The following is a 15,900-nucleotide window of genomic DNA, read 5'->3' as shown; positions in this document are numbered from 1 at the left end:
TGATAGAGTGACACCCAAATTTCCAGTCTGACGCATGGCTACAGATTGATCAGCGGTGAATAGCATGATGTTCTTCTCTAGAAAACCAAAATCACGTTGAACATATTTCCGAAAGTTGTCAAAATCAATTGTATATGTCAACTGCTTGATTTCAATATTGTTGATTGTTTTAGAGATTCTTGATTTGCGTGTGAGCTTGATCGAGCAGAACCTTGGAAGAATTATCGTTGAACTCATAGAAGATATTTACATTGAGATTAGAAAGAAAATTTGATTGAAACTTTAATTGAAGGAGGAGAGGAATCGAAGAGCTTTCTTCTTCAGTTGAGTCGGTGGCTGGAATTTGTGAAGCTTCAGACCGTTGTTCAACCACATCTTTCATGCCGCTAGAAAATGAAATCAAACCCGGTATTTATAGAGAAAAGGAATTACAAAAAGTAAAAAGAACACTTGTTTTAGCAAGTGTTTGGGATTCACACCTTTCCTTGGGAGCTAAGCCTTCCCCAATTGACGTAAGTAAATAATCATATGATATCTTGTTGTATGGGAGGCAAGACGTTCATTTTTTACTTTGAAGCAAGATCTCCACTCACAAAGCTCAGGTATGTAGCCGACCTCGGTAACACTACTAGTCTTTTTGGATACCACTATTTTTGTGTGCCTGACTTAGAAAGTTAAAGAGTCGTTATCACATATCTCCAAAAATTACAGATCTTGGAGGATTCAGTTTCCATTTACAGATTTGACATCACGTAAAGCCTCCATCCATGTTAGGCACATCATAACCTTCCACTGAGATCCTCTCGATCACTGAGTTAGAAGGTCACCTAGCTAGGAGCTCAACTAGTGAGGAGATTGGCTAACTAGGAGCTAGGATCTTAGGTAAGTCAAACAATTAATATCTCAAGTGAGGAAGACGGCTAGCTATGAGCTAGGCCAAGGCATGGGAGCTCAAATTCATAGTAGCACGAAGGAGATCCTTCTTAGATGATTGTTAGTTTACCCGAGCTAGTTCATCCTCTGTCATTTGGGCAAACCTGAATTGGGCCGACCTATAGGCTTTTGCGTAGGATCTTTCCTATGGGGTATCACTGTATTCCCCTTTCAAGTTTGAGTTAATCGAAGGTTAAAACTCATATTAGTTTCTCTTTCAAGAGGCCGTCACACACTTAAACGTAATTTAGGAAAAAAAAAAAAAGGAATCAAGTAATAACATGTTAGGTAATCACCTTGAAAGGTACTTGTTGCAGGTGAGGCAAATGAACATGTCTGTAACCATGAGCTAGACCTAAATGATGAATAGTAACCATGACCACCAGCTAGACTATGAATAGAGAACCAAACACAATATTTCTCCAACAATTAAACCTTGAAGTACTTGGGGTTACCAAGGGATCCGAGCAAGGACATAGTCCGAGCTCCCCATCACCTATGCCTCTCAGGCGGAAAATACTCCAACTCTTAAAATACCACCTTGGAGCTCTTGGGTCACCAAAGGCTCCGAGCTAGGATGTATTCTTAACTCCCCATCTCTTTTTCTTCTTCGTTGGAAAATACTTGAATTTTTAAATCTTGGAGTTCTTGGGGTTACATAGGGCTCCAAGATAGGATATAGTATGAGCTCTCTATCACCTTTGCTAGATCTCTCTTAGCAGGAAACATTTCAACAAAATTTTGAAATTTAAACCTTCGCGCTCTTGGGGTCACCAAGGGTTCCGAGCAAGTACATAGCATTAGCTCCGCGTCCAAGCTCCCCATCATCTCACCTAGATCAGGTTCATCCGAAAAGTAGTTCAAATTTTAAAATTACACCTTGGATTTCCTGGAATTAACAAGGGCTCTGAGCTAGGACATAGCCTTAGCTCCACATCGTCTTTGCTAGATCTTCCTTAGCAAGAAACACTTGAACAAGTTTTTGAAAATTAAACCTTGGAACTCTTGGGGTCACCAAGGGCTCCGAGCTATGACATAGCCATAGCTCTCCGTCCTAGATTCCCATCATCTCATCTAGATCAACTTCATCCGAAAAATAGTTAAACTTATAAAATTACACCTTGGAGCTCATGGAATTACCAAGGAATCCGATCTAGTACACAACCTTAGCTCTCCACCACCTCTTCTAGATCTCCATTTGCAGGAAATACTTCAACAATTTTTTCAAAAACTAAAAACTGGAGCTCTTGGGGTCACCAAGGGCTCTGAGTCAGTACATAGCTTTAGCTCCTCGTCCAATCCACACATAATCTCAACTAGATCAACTTCATTCAAAAAATAGTTTGACTTTTAAATTTACACCTTGGAGCTCCTGGGGGTTACCAAGGGCTCCGAGCAAGGACATAGTCTTAGCTCCTCACCACCACTGCTAGATCTCCCTTAGCAGAAAATACTTCAACAATTTTTTGAAAATTAAACCTTGGAGTTCTTGGTGTCACCAAGGGCTTCGAGCTAGGACATAACCTTATCTCCCCGTCATAGCTCCTCATTATCTCAACTAGATCAACTTCGTCGGTAAAGTAGTTCAACTTTTAAAATTACACATGGGTGCTCCTGAAGTTACCAAGGGCTTCGAGTTAGGACATATCCTTATCTCCCCGTCACCTCTGCTATATCTCCCTCAGTAGGAAACACTTCAATTTTTTTTTTTTTTAAAATTAAACCTTTGATCTCTTGAGGTTACCAAGACTTCGAGCTAGGACATAGCCTTAGCTCCCCATCTTAACTCTCCATAATCTCACATAGATAAACTTCATCTGAAAAATAGTGCAAAATTTTAAATTACACCTTGGAGCTCCTAGAATTACCAAGGGCTCTGACCTAGGACATAGCCTTAGCTCTCTATCACCTCTGCTAGATCTCCCATAAAAATAAATCGCGTCAATTTTTTTTTTCCTTCTAGAAAAAAGAAAAAGAAAACTCATTTTCCTTCTCTATTGAGCCCTTCATCTACTCTCGGTAAGAAACTCTTTCACCACCTTCTTATTCTTTATGCCTTAGCTCAAATTTCCCACAGACGTGTCAAGCGATGCTCACTAAGAAAATGAGGCATATACTTTTTGTTAAAAATATAAAGGAGAGCACCTGCTGGTGGTAGGACATGGCTTACCTGTCAACTAATCACTTGGTGAACACTTAAAATCAAGAGAAAAAACGTTAGAAAGGGGACGAAGGTTAGCTCCGAAGTAATATCTCTTACGCTCAAGTCAATCTAGAATCGAACCAGGACATGTTCGGCTATAAAAAATATATACTAGATATAAGAGTGAATGCCCCCCCCCCCCCCCACCTCTCGGAAAATGAAATCAAACCTTATATTTATAGGGATAAGGAGATACAAAAATTCAAAGGAACACTTGTTTTGACAAAACCTTGGGGCTCACACCCTAGGTTGAGAGCCGAGCCTTCCCCAATCAAGGTGAGTAAATCATCTTATGAGATCTTATTGTATGAGAGACATGTCATTCTTTTTGTCCTTCGTAGCTTGGCCTCCACTCACAAAGCTCAGGTATGTAGCCAACCTCAGGAACACCAGTAGTCTTTTGCGGAAACCACTATTTTTGTGTGACTGATGTAGAGAGTTGAAGATTTGCTCTCATATACGTCCAAAAATATAGAACTTTGAAGGATTCAATTTTCCTTTACGGAGTAGAGGTCACGTAAAGCCTCGATCCGATTTGGTCACATAATTATATAATACCTATTTTGGAGAGAGTGAAATTTGATTAATAGGAAAAAAAAATTTAAAAGAGAAAGGATATAAATGTAAATTCATTCAAAAGTATACATAAAATGCAGTACAAGGCCATTAGAAATGAGTTATAAAAATGCAATCCAAACATAAGATTGTCAAATATAAATAATCAATGAATATCTAATCTTAAACTTCAAACATATTCTAAGATTTGTCTATCAAGATTTCTCAAACACAAATTATGTATAAGTATCTGCGAAATTGTTGTACTAGCTCGCAAATAATCTTGTAGCACACTATTGCTGAAAAATCGACTAAGAGTTGCCCAGTCATATTATTTATAATTCGAATAAATGATCTCCAACTGAAGTGTGTTGTAATTATACATTGATACGGATATTTGAGGCATCTAACGTTCATTTTTTATACGTAATCTCACTAGAACATGAATATTATTTCTTTTCTACCATCACATCTGAATATCAAGATTTTGGTTAATATTGATGTAAAGCACAACCAAATCAAAATTAGAACATTAAGAAACTTGAATTGAACCATTTCAAATGATTTTATCTTAATTAAATCTTAACCCACTAAATAATGACGGGCTTATGCCTCGTGACCCAATATACATCCATATCCGAGAATATAAAATTAATTAGAATACAATATTACACCAAATTATCTTGATCGGTTTCATTCGTTCTCTTGAAACATCACCAAAATTTCGAAGGGTTTAGGCTGTGCATTAATATATAATGTTCTAGTAGTAATCGAATGGAAAAGAGATTCGTGTAGATCAAGGAAGGCTTGAAGACGAGCTCAAAGATTTGGAGAAAAATCAAATTTATGATGCAATAGTTGTATCGATAATTTTAAGTGTTTCCAAAACTTTGCAATATGTTCTTTTTTCTATTTTATTGTATCATTGGTCTAGAAATTTGCACTGGACTCTGTATATACAGCTAGAAATTTTTGGGCTAAAATTATTTAGGCCCAAGTCTACAAGAAATGAATGTCTGGAAATTAATTGGTTAAAATTTCATCAGTTTTCCAGATAATTTAAACTAATAAAGTAACAGACATACTGTTTTAGGGTGAGATCGTGGGAGAAAGTCATGAATAATGGTAGACGTGGAAAATCTCCCCAAAGTTGGACAAAAGATAACGATCAGCAAAAACAACACAAAACTTAACTCATCAATACAATTTCTGCAAAATATTTAGTTTTCATCTTCAAGCAATTTATCTTTTTAGTTTAATTCCAAGTATTTTACGTATTTTTCATTCCAAATTTCATAAAGTTTATTGTAATTTTCATTATTACAAATTCCTAATGATTTATGAAAATAAAATCATGTTAGAAGTTTGTTTTCTTCAATTTCTAGTGTTGTTTCAATCAATTTCCTTTGTTTTGGTGCATCTTAGTTAAGGAAATTAGAAATGACGAACTAATTTAGGATTCACGTCGTTTAATAGTTAGAAGCTATATTTTTATTATTTTTTATTTAATTTGGTGTTTGTAGCACCTGGCATGCCGCATTCTCAAGAAATTTTGCAAACAATTTTTGCCAAGCTCGGTGAGACATTGAATATGCCGCCAAAAAGGAAAGAAAACTTCAAACAAGGGGATGGGGAGTTTATACCAAATCAGGAAGACACTCAAGTTCCACCACCAAAACAACATACTGTTAAAAAATCAGTCGGGAGTCGGACTTGAACTCATGTTGTATCCAGAGTTGTATGCTCACATTTCACACCGCTTGGTGGAAGAGTTTACGACAATGAGGATTGAAGAGATTTACAAGTTGTGTCCAAAGCCATGTTTGACTGCTTGAAAACATTCATGGGTAAGCCAAGTCAATCCACTCAAGGAGAGCATAATATCAACGACAAAGAATGAGTTTAGGGAAGCGTTAAATTGAATGAACTCGACAAGGGAGTGGGAAATTCAAAGGCTGGTGATCCTCGCCGCTCAGAGTTCACTCTTGCAAGAAAGTAGATACAAACTACCACACAGGAGGGATAAGAACTTACGAGAGAAGAATTCAACCATATCCACGTGCTAACGGAGTAGAGAGTAAAAAACAACCTGTAAATTAAGTGTACAATGTAACCAACTCTATGTTCCAACCATGGGCTTATGATGACATGACACATGAATTATCAAAGAGTGGATGGGAGTTTCCTAGGAGGTAATGTCGGTTTCAATGCAGGTTTCCAAACTCAGGGGGCACATTATTATTATCATTCACTTGTAGCCTAGAATTTCTCAGTGATAGATCAAAAAATGGTGCGAAAAACTAATCAAGAGCTATAAGGGTCGGCCTTAATCCAGATTTCATGGATGTTAACAATCCATATCCCAGAGGATACAGAATGTGTGACTTCAGCTTGTTCTCTGGGGAGGACAGTTAGCGTAACATAGAGCACATTGCTAGATTCACTATCTAGTGTGAGGAGTTGGACAACTTGGAGAATTTCAACAACTTAAAACTGCGATTATTCCCAAATTCTCTCACAGAGAATGCATTTGCATGGTATGCCTCGCTCCCCAAAATTCAGTGATGAATTGGCAGGCGATGAAAAGGCAATTCCACACTCAGTTTTACATAATTTTGCCAGAGATATGCATGAATTATTTGTCTAGAATCACTCAAATTAAAGGAGAATCCGTGGAATGTTTATTGGCATGTTCAAAAAGATGAAGATCGTGTGCAAATGTTCTTACTAGAGATGGGGTTCGTCAAAATGACACAAAAGTGTATATTTTGAATTGAGGAAAAATTCCAAGGCATGGGGTTCAAGGACTTCTTTGAGTTGGTTGCAAAAGTTGTTGAATATGAGAAATTATTGAGGGAAGAGTCATACAAAAAAGAAAACAACTATGAGTTCCTATTATCAAGAAATGAAGAAAGTTGTGTTGGTTGAGATCCGATCAAGTGGTTCATGTATTGTTCCTTTGCTAAAAAAGAAACTGACACAAGCAGAGAAGAAGAATAGCCTTCAACTACAGTAAGATATGCAGTATATTTTTTATGTCTCGAAGACTTGTGATGTTTTTGATTCCTTAGTAATAGAGAAATTTATCACTTTCCCACCAGATCATAGAGTGTCATCTAACGAAGAGCCGAAGGGATGAGAATATTGTAAATAGCACAACTCATATAATCATGTCACTAAATCTTGTTGGGATATTAAAAATATTTTGCATGATAGAATTAACAAGAGATTTTTTAAGTTTCTTGACAAACAAGAGTCTATGACGGTGGATGGTTATTTATTTTTCCTTACAACCTCTATCAATGTGAATGTGACAGATCTGAAGGACCTTCTAGATGATAAAAGGTGCCGAAACCGTTTCTTGGTTTCGTCCAGTCATTAATAACTTGATTAGAGTTGTTGAAAGAAAAATTTAGAAGTGTTGGGTACTGAAAGGTCTGATTTTTGAAGCTCCTAAAAATATAATGTGTAGGAATTCTCCAAAATGTTGGTGAATATACGGCATTCGGACCAAGGAACGAACATTTCCATAGGAGACCAGTTCAGCAGTTCAGATGGGAGCCATCTCACCAAAGATATGTGGATAACATAAACTTGTCCGAAAGAGACTCACGACGATTGCAAGCTAAGAAGAAGTCAGTTGACCATGGTAGTTATCAGCATGTGAACCAAGATCTTATAAGAAAGTCTGTTGAGGGTTAGAGAGCAAGGGCCAGATTCATCCTCCCTACAAGAAATTAGTTTAGCGAAGCCTGAAGAGTGGACTAACACAGAAAGTTCCCTAGGCCACTCAGTAGGACCTGGAAAGAAGAATGATAAAAGAAAGGGTTGCTGCGAAAAGAGAAGAACTTGCTAAGATGATGAATGAACTCATATCAAACATGACAGCCATTGAAAATCAGGTGGGGAGTAGATCCAACTTAGATAAGTCGGCTATTGAAGTTAAACTGGTGGAAGAAGATGAAGAATTGTTGAGTGAACAAGACAACCATGACAGAAAAACTGTCAATTTTTGTGTAGGAAAGTTCCATGTCTCAGTAGATTTTGCCACAGAGGTGGTGATGCTACCAGAGAAGTTCAAACTTGTTGAAGAAGAGTGTGGGAAATCTGCACCTGAAGTATCACTTTTGAAAGTTTCATATTGTATAGAGTAGGCTTTCTCGCCACCTTTATATTAATTTTGTTCTTTATTTAAATTTTACTCCGAGTAGGTCATAGAGTCACTATTGTAAATAGTTGATGTTTATTATTCAAGGACGAAAATTTTTGAATGAGGCCACTTTTATCATATTGGATGTATTTTGATTAATTAGGAAATCAAAGGACGAAATAAGTAGGAGTGGGGAGTTGTGTGGGCAATTATGATTTTTGTCAAGAAATAGGAGAAGGGAATTTTCTGGATTAGCTAAGAATATAAAAACCAACATAATGACTCCCCTCCAACATCAACATCACATACAAACACATCTTTACTCCTCAACCAACATACAACAATCATGTTGGAACATTTCATGTTCGTAATCTTGATTTTGATGTTAATAAAACTTGTTATTTTGTTTCTAATGAATTTACCAAAGTGCACAGAAGCTGAAACTAATCAGGATTCGAACTGACCAGTTACTAAGCCAAAACTGAAGCTATCGAGACGAAAATTGAATGCGCCAATTGATTGCCAAAACTGAACCAGCTCAACTGATATATCAAAGACCAGTTCAACTGAATGACCAGCTGATAGGTAGTTCAGCAGAAAACTTTCAGAAGTCCGGCCAGCTGATGAAGAGCTCAACTGATGAAGAGCCCAGCTGACCAGTTCAATTAGTGAAATCAGTTCAGCTGACGAGCCAACTAATTTCACCAAACCATTTCAAGATCAGTTCAACTGACCAGTTCAGAATATCAGTTAGGAATCAATCAGTTCGCAGAGCACGACAAGCTTATTCAAATAGAATCCAGCTGTGTGCATTAAGGAAAAAGACAATAATGGACGTTGCAGAAGAGCTTAAAGCCAAAACATTCCAGAATGGTTGTCGGGAAGTACATACATATTTCGAGGAACGGATTCAAATTGCAATGAACATATTTGATGAGTCTTGGTGTATGGTCTTATTGCCTCTATAAATACAAGATCAAGACCATCAAGAAAAGTACAGATGTGTGTGTGAATAACAGAAGAGAAAAGAAGATAGGTACGCATAATGCACATTAGCTTACAAGAAGCAATCAGCCCAGATTAGAAGGAACAGTTCAAAGTGTTATCAGCTTAGTTTAGAAGCATTTTTCCCTTAGTGTGTGAGAATACTTTCGTGTTGTATTCATATATCAGTTCTCACACACGCGCACACACAACACCACTCACATATACAAAAAATAGAGTGAGTCTTCACACAAAGACAATAAAATTGTGTATGTAGTCTTTACCACATAGACGTAAAACAAGTGTTGGCTAAAGTGTTGCCTTTAGTCTAGACTAGGAGTTCAGTTAGGCAGTAGGGTAAGTCCTAAGCTGAGAGGGTTATTATAGTTTCTGTAATTTAATCAAAGCCTTCTAGTGGATCCTACCAGAGGTGGTAGAAGGGGTGACGTAGGAGCAGTTGAAGTCTCCGAACATCTATAAACATATCTTGTGTTCCTAAATGTTTAACTATTGTTTTCAAACTTATTGATTAGTTCGTGCTGTTATCAGTTTAGTTCTCATCATAACTGAACTGATACATGCAAGAACTGATCCCCTCATTTCAATTATTCAGTTCACACAAGGTAAAAGGCTTTAAAACTGATCAGCTTTCTTAACAAAAGATTATTTCGAGTATTTTCCTCTTGTTTTAACACCAAACTCGATTTAATTCATCGGTGTTTACATTCTTAGAACACGAGCTATTAAAGCTCGTGGAGAATATTGTGTTTGAAGCACTTTCGCAAGTGTGATAACCAGTCCATAAAATCACAATATCAAACCAATAGTCACCAAATGTAATTACAGCCACCCATTCAAGAGCATTAAATAATTATGTATACGGGTAAGAGGTTCGACCGAGTGCAATGCATAGAGATGTATGCGGGAAAATAATCCAACTGAAGTGCTATACATAACTGCAAGGGGCGAGAAAGTTATTTTGAGTGAATGCACCATACAAGTTCAAACATAAGTTTAGAATTACCTATGTTGTGAGTTCAAAGGTATATGTTAAGATCCAGAAACTCACCAACACACGAGCAACAATCACCAAGGAGTTTATGCCAACACATTACTTATAGTTGTCATAGGCAAAACCCGCAAGTATAATATGGAAAAAAAATATGCATGCACACAAATGACTGATTGGGAAGGGGGATGTGACTCAGATGAAATGCGGCATGCATGTTTCAGATGAAATGCGGCATGCATGTTTAAATATAAAGAAGACATAACCTATGTTAAAGATGCACTGGATCATGATGAAGCTGCCATGGGGGAGTTCGAAGAAAATATGTCATGTTAACACTTGTCTTAATGATACTTGCCACCAACAAAAAAGACCACGGAACCACTCTCATTATACCCACAATTCCAGTCCATTTGCCGCAACCAAAGGGAGCTCCTAGATTCATGGGTTGGTCAAAGTTTGACAAGGCTAGGGGCAAGGTAAACGTATCAAAAATAGATCAAAGATTAACGAGAGTCATCAAAGTAAGTTCGCAATAAAAATCAAAGGCCACTAAAGCTACAACATAATAAATTCATGCATAATGAATACAAAAATATTGAAAAATTCCAAGGGAGTAATCCAACAATACTGAGGAGGAGTCCATTTACATGTAAGTTCTAGAGGCCAACTAATAGCTTAAGTAAGTATCGAGGTGAGAGACAAAAGCGTCGGATGTACTGATGAAGAAAAAAGAAAATGATGATGAAGGCCTTACCCATTTCGAGATCAGAAGATGATGGCGAGCCAATCAAGTGACAATGACAACAATGGTCGAATTGGGATAGCTATAGAAGGGTAAAACCACATCAAAATGGTGTAAGAATCTATCAAAGGATAGCCAATAAATCCTCAATCTATAAAAAGGTCAACCAATGGCCGAGCTCTCATAAGTGCAACTCCCAATTGGAAATATCAATATCACATAAAAAAATGTCAAGGAGTATACACTAGCAGATGGATGGAAAAACATTGTCTAGACTATCTTTAAACCTAAGACAAAAGCACGGGACATAGCTACAACAAATAGAGGTATCCATCAAACTCCCTCGTCGGACAACATTTAAGTAAAGCTGCAGAAAGGCCAAACAATGTCCAACAATATCCAAATACATAGGTTTACACATAGTGAACATGCTAGGGAAGCCGTGGATATACCTATCACAACTGGTGTACAAGAATGACAAGTGGAGTAGCTAAGACGGAGGCCAACGTGTCAAGATAAGCCAAAGGATAGGTGGTAACCACAGACAAGGAGCGATCTTTCATGGTAGAGTTGATGATGCTCCAGCAACTTGAGATATGGAAGTCACCCCAGTTGCAGACATATGAACCAGAGAATTCAAGGTTAAGATCGAGTAACTCCCCCACTCCCCATTAAGTCCAGAACAAAACAAGAAGAAGTTTATACATACTGCACAGAATAGTGGTTTCCTTGGAAAGCTCAGGCTAGCGACCACGATAGCTAAGGCGAATTAATGGCTAAATAGCACAAACCGCCCTACCCCCCACAAGAATTTGATATAAGCAAAGAAACAAAGGGCGGTGGAATATAAACATGTCAAGAAAGAAATCACAAGGTTACTAGAGCGACACAGACGGACTGAATCTAAAGTGGCAATTGTGACCAGATTAAGCGCATTGATGGCTTGGGTCACAAAAGTATGAATCACATCAGCTGCACAACGAGCGAGAGGAGCTAGGTCAAAGCAAGGATCATGGTGGCTAGTCAGGTTGCAGGCAGTGACGTGGCGAGCTACTAGTGAACATATTATTTGGGTAAAAGATTGTTCAATGGCATCCAGGTAGTGTCCTCCAGCGTGGTGACATAAAGATTTGGGGTTGGACTTTTGGACAAAGAATGAGGAAGAAAAAGAAAACAGGAAAAGAAAATTTTTGAATTTGACTGTTATGATTTCTGAAAGAAGACTTGGGTTTCATGGGCTTGACCAGTAAAAGAATTGAATTGATGATTTTTAAACAAGAATTTTGATCCAATGGACCAATACTTGCGGGGTCATTTTTTTGGGTTAAAATTATCTAGGCCCAATTAATTCGGCCCGAGTCCACAAGAAAGGAATGTCCGACAATTAATCGGTTAAAAGCCCATCAGTTTCCAGATAATTTGAATTAATAGAGCAACGAACATTCAGTTTTATGGAGAGACTGTGAGAGGAAGTCATGGATAATGGCAGACATAGAAAAGCTCCCCAGAAGTTGGACAAAAGAGAACGAGGCAAAAAAACAACACACAACTCAACTAAACAATTTCTGCAAATTCTTTGCAAAATATCTAGTTTTCATCTTCAAGTGATTTATCTTTTAGTCTAATTCCAATCATTTTACGTATTTTTCATTTCAGATTTCAACAAGTTTCTTGTAACCATAATTGTGGATTTTAGGATTTATGAAAATAAAATCATGTTGGGAGTTTCTTTTCTTTAGTTTACAGTGTCGTTTCAATCATTTTCTTTTATTTTGGTGCATATTAGTTTAGGAGATCAGAACTAATTATTGAATTTAATATTAACTTCGTTTAAATAATTAGAAATTAGTTTTTTTTTATTATTTTTCATTCAAGTTGATGCTTGTAGCACTTTGACACGCCCTCATTCTCAAAGAATCGTGATATATCCATCAATTCTATAAAAACTTCCACTTTTGTTAATTGTGCCACATGTTTGGTTGGGCATGTTTGGCTCAAATCTTCTGCTAAAACTAGTGGTACAGATATATACCAAATCCTTTTGCGCTACTTAATGTTTGGTGCTTTAAAATTTAAGGAAAGCATCAATAAGTATAGCAAGTGTAACATTTAGATATACAGGTTTCACATGAAATATATCGAAGGACATGTCATGTTTTTATTCATCCAATGACGTACCGTACCATATACAAGTGTTTCGCCAATATATCTTCAATTACACCAAGCCAAGCGCATAATTTTCAAGCTTGAATGTACAAGAATCTTGAAAATAATATCCTATTGTTTTAATCGAAGTAGTGAAACAACAAAAACAAGCGACATGTCTCATTGTCTACCTTCTTACAATTTTATATATGCTCATTTTGTAAAAGAAAATTTCTTGTACTGGCAGCTGCCAAAGCTGCTATGAAATTGGGGTCCTTGGTTAAAGTCGACACCATTTGTTCAACAAGGTAATGTTGAAGTTCTGATTCATCATTCTTGCCTCTTGAATTTATCGTCTCTTCATGGCGCGGTTCTGATGTCGTTAAATCAAGAGTTATAGTTGGTGCAGAATAATGCGGAGACGTTGAATACGGTGAAGTGCCGGGTGTCAAGCTCTTGTTGGACCCGGAACTCGTCTCTGCTTTCAAAGGCGGAGGATGGTTGTGCTCCCCTTCATAAGTTGCCACTACAATTGATTGATTTTCTATGCTTCTTTGCACCTGAAATAAAGAAAATAACACATCAGAAAAAGACTAATTGGTATTCTAGTTTATAGGTTCTCATTTGATTAGTTGATGAGGAGGCCTTAAATCTTGAGTTGTTACCTTCTTTTTGACAGGACAGCTTGGAGCAAAAGAACACTTGAAGTAAGCTCTTGGGCATGGGTTATCCCTGGTCACCTTCTGTCCATATTTCCTCCAATGATATCCATCCTTGACAATCTACAGTTCGAGTAAATGGTCTTTCAATAGAGGAACAAAGACAACCAAGACTTTTTAGAATAAAACCAATTTCTCGTGGATTTAAACAATGAACCTCGTCAACCTTAAGCCGTTAGAAACATGCCAGCAATATTAATGGTCCTATAAGCTAATGCCTGTCTTAATAACGGAGTTTCGTATCGATTGCATTGTACCGAGGTCACAAGACGAGATTCCGAGATTATCCACAGAAACTGAATAACCAAGGCATTGACAGTATTTATGACAACTTACAAGGCTTGTATCAGATGCTTCAGTTTTTGTGTAACTATGCGAAATCTTCGTTTTGATTTGCTCTTCCTCCCTTGGTTTCTTGGATGAATCTTCATCACTAGAGCTACTTTCAGAAGGCCCAATATTGTTATTGATGCTGGTTTCAGATTTCCTCTTCTTCGATGCTCCAGGATTCTTGGTTGTATGCTCCATTAATTGGTTTCTCAGTTCTGTGTAGCTCTCACACACCACTGTTAGCATGTCTGTCAACTTCTTGTTTTCAGCACTCACCCGCTTTAGTTCTTCAATCAAAGCGCCCCTCTGCAGACGGGAAAAGTTCAGATCATTACATAAACCCCTCCAAATAACCAATAACACTTGTTCATTCCAGTAGTAAAAGGCTTGATTCTCAAGTAAAATCTCGGTTAATTTCTTGGAAGAGCTTCAATCACAATAGATATGACCCGGCTCGACTGCAGATTAATTCGAATCCAATATAATAATACCAAACAGAACGCACTTATAAGCACTAACCTCTTCGTTCACCGTTAAATTTCTTCCCAACTCAATGAAATCGTTCCCCACTTCTTGTTTCTGCACAAACAAAAAGTTCAGTACTGAGAAAATTTTATATATATATTCATTTTGCATTTGAAATCCTAATTTCTCCACTCAAATCGGATCCATAAACTTACCCATATAGGAAATTCATCCAGGAATCTGAAAGGTTTGATATTAAGATCCAACGAAGTGTCCAACAGACTTGTGAACTCCATAACTTCTTGTGCAATCTCTTTTTCTTCCCCCCTTAAAAAAAAAACTCCAAATTTGCTTAAACTTCTCTCTGCTTTCTGCGTGTATGTGCAATGTTGCAGCAGCAATACGTCAACCAAGGAAGAGAAGATTCGTAGAGAAGATTATAATATAGAACACGGAGAGCCGCACATTTTGATAGTAGGAAGGTGGGGAGGACGAAGAAAACGAAAATGTGTTGTAAATTAGAATCTAAAGCCGTATGTTGCCAAGAAAAAGTCACCCACTTGTAACAGTTGGTATATGAAAGATAAAGAGTATGCAGTTGTCATGATGACCTAAAATCTGGTATAAAAAAATCTTGTAAAACCTTCTATCCGATCCAAAAGTAATTTTTTAGGAAAAATTTTTTTCTAACTTTGCCATTTTGATCTTTCATATTATAAAATTTCAATTTTAGTCGCACATTTTCTGATTTTGTTTATAATTTTAATCTTTTTCATCGAAATTGACACCACACACGTCAGCTATAAATTTTTATGTCAATAATATTACTTTTCACTCTATATATAAACTGAGTCAACATGTTTCACTAATACACATACGTTGGACTCTACGAGGCCAACTCAATTTGGAAAATAATGGGGAAAAAATGGTACATAATCATAACTTTTATTATATGAGAATCTATTTTACTATAATTTATATTTTATATTAAAAAATTTTAATATTTTTGCAGGTATGTGTTGTTATCTTTACTATCTTTATTATATTTGTTATAACGATGAAAGTTATAGACTAACTAATTTCAGTTCACATTAAAATTTTTTTCCTAGTTTTGCAACTCCATTTACTTATAATAATTTCAAAATTCTCAATAAGTTTTTCCCACTTTATTATATGTTATCTCCATGTTAACTAAATCAAGTATTAAAACTCTTTATTTCGTAAAAAAATCAACTATATTATAGATAATTGTATAATCTATACATATAGGCTATGTTTGATAAGGGAATGATTATTAAATAATAATTCTCTTATCTCATGCTTGGTTCATTTTTAATTTAACATGGAGGCCCTTGATTATGATTGAAAGCCCTCATTATTTATGTTATTTGTGTGATTAAATATCCCTCCTCAAAGGTGTGATAATGTATAATTTTTTAATAGTGATAATGATAAGATTGTATATTGACCATAATACCCTTGAATTGTTTTCTTCAATATAATATGAAAATTAAAATTAGTGAAAATTTAATAATTAATATAATATTTAAATTTTTATTATATTTTTTTATAAATTAATTTCATATATTTTTATTATTTTCAATCATTTTAAAAAAAATAAATTGTAATGCAAATCTATCTTAAATTAAATTTTTATAAATT

At 36.3% G+C, this 15,900-nt stretch overlaps 1 protein-coding gene and 1 long non-coding RNA gene across 2 annotated transcripts in view; one reads left to right on the top strand and one right to left on the bottom strand.

Moving 5' to 3' along the window:
- Window positions 1-7,818, top strand: part of LOC140958697 (uncharacterized) — a 41,943-nt gene extending 34,125 nt beyond the window's left edge. The window contains exon 3 of the long non-coding RNA XR_012171827.1: window positions 7,712-7,818. This is a non-coding gene — a long non-coding RNA (uncharacterized lncRNA). The remainder of the gene's footprint in view (window positions 1-7,711) is intronic.
- Window positions 7,819-12,713: 4,895 nt separating this feature from the next.
- On the bottom strand, window positions 12,714-14,752 carry LOC140958215 (probable WRKY transcription factor 40). The gene is made up of 5 exons (XM_073415589.1): window positions 14,454-14,752; window positions 14,293-14,352; window positions 13,780-14,079; window positions 13,390-13,506; window positions 12,714-13,284 (listed from the first exon to the last, which is right to left on the bottom strand). The coding sequence occupies exons 1-5, from the start codon at window positions 14,532-14,534 to the stop codon at window positions 12,928-12,930; spliced, it is 915 nt and encodes a 304-aa protein (XP_073271690.1). The 5' UTR covers window positions 14,535-14,752; the 3' UTR covers window positions 12,714-12,927.
- Window positions 14,753-15,900: the final 1,148 nt, after the last annotated feature.

This window comes from Primulina huaijiensis, chromosome 15, assembly GCF_012295235.1.
Source record: "Primulina huaijiensis isolate GDHJ02 chromosome 15, ASM1229523v2, whole genome shotgun sequence".
In the NCBI taxonomy this organism is placed as follows: domain Eukaryota; kingdom Viridiplantae; phylum Streptophyta; class Magnoliopsida; order Lamiales; family Gesneriaceae; genus Primulina; species Primulina huaijiensis.
The sequence above is the reverse complement of the archived record's forward strand: the minus strand, read 5'-3'. Positions and strand labels throughout refer to the sequence as shown.

Coding starts and splice junctions, on each gene's coding strand:
- LOC140958215 (XM_073415589.1), bottom strand. CDS start 14,534: ATGGAGTTCACAAGTCTGTTGGACACTTCGTTGGATCTTAATATCAAA. Junction 14,080..14,292: donor ATTTAACGGTGAACGAAGAG/GTTAGTGCTTAT, acceptor TCCCGTCTGCAG/AGGGGCGCTTTGATTGAAGA. Junction 13,507..13,779: donor AAGCATCTGATACAAGCCTT/GTAAGTTGTCAT, acceptor CTCGAACTGTAG/ATTGTCAAGGATGGATATCA.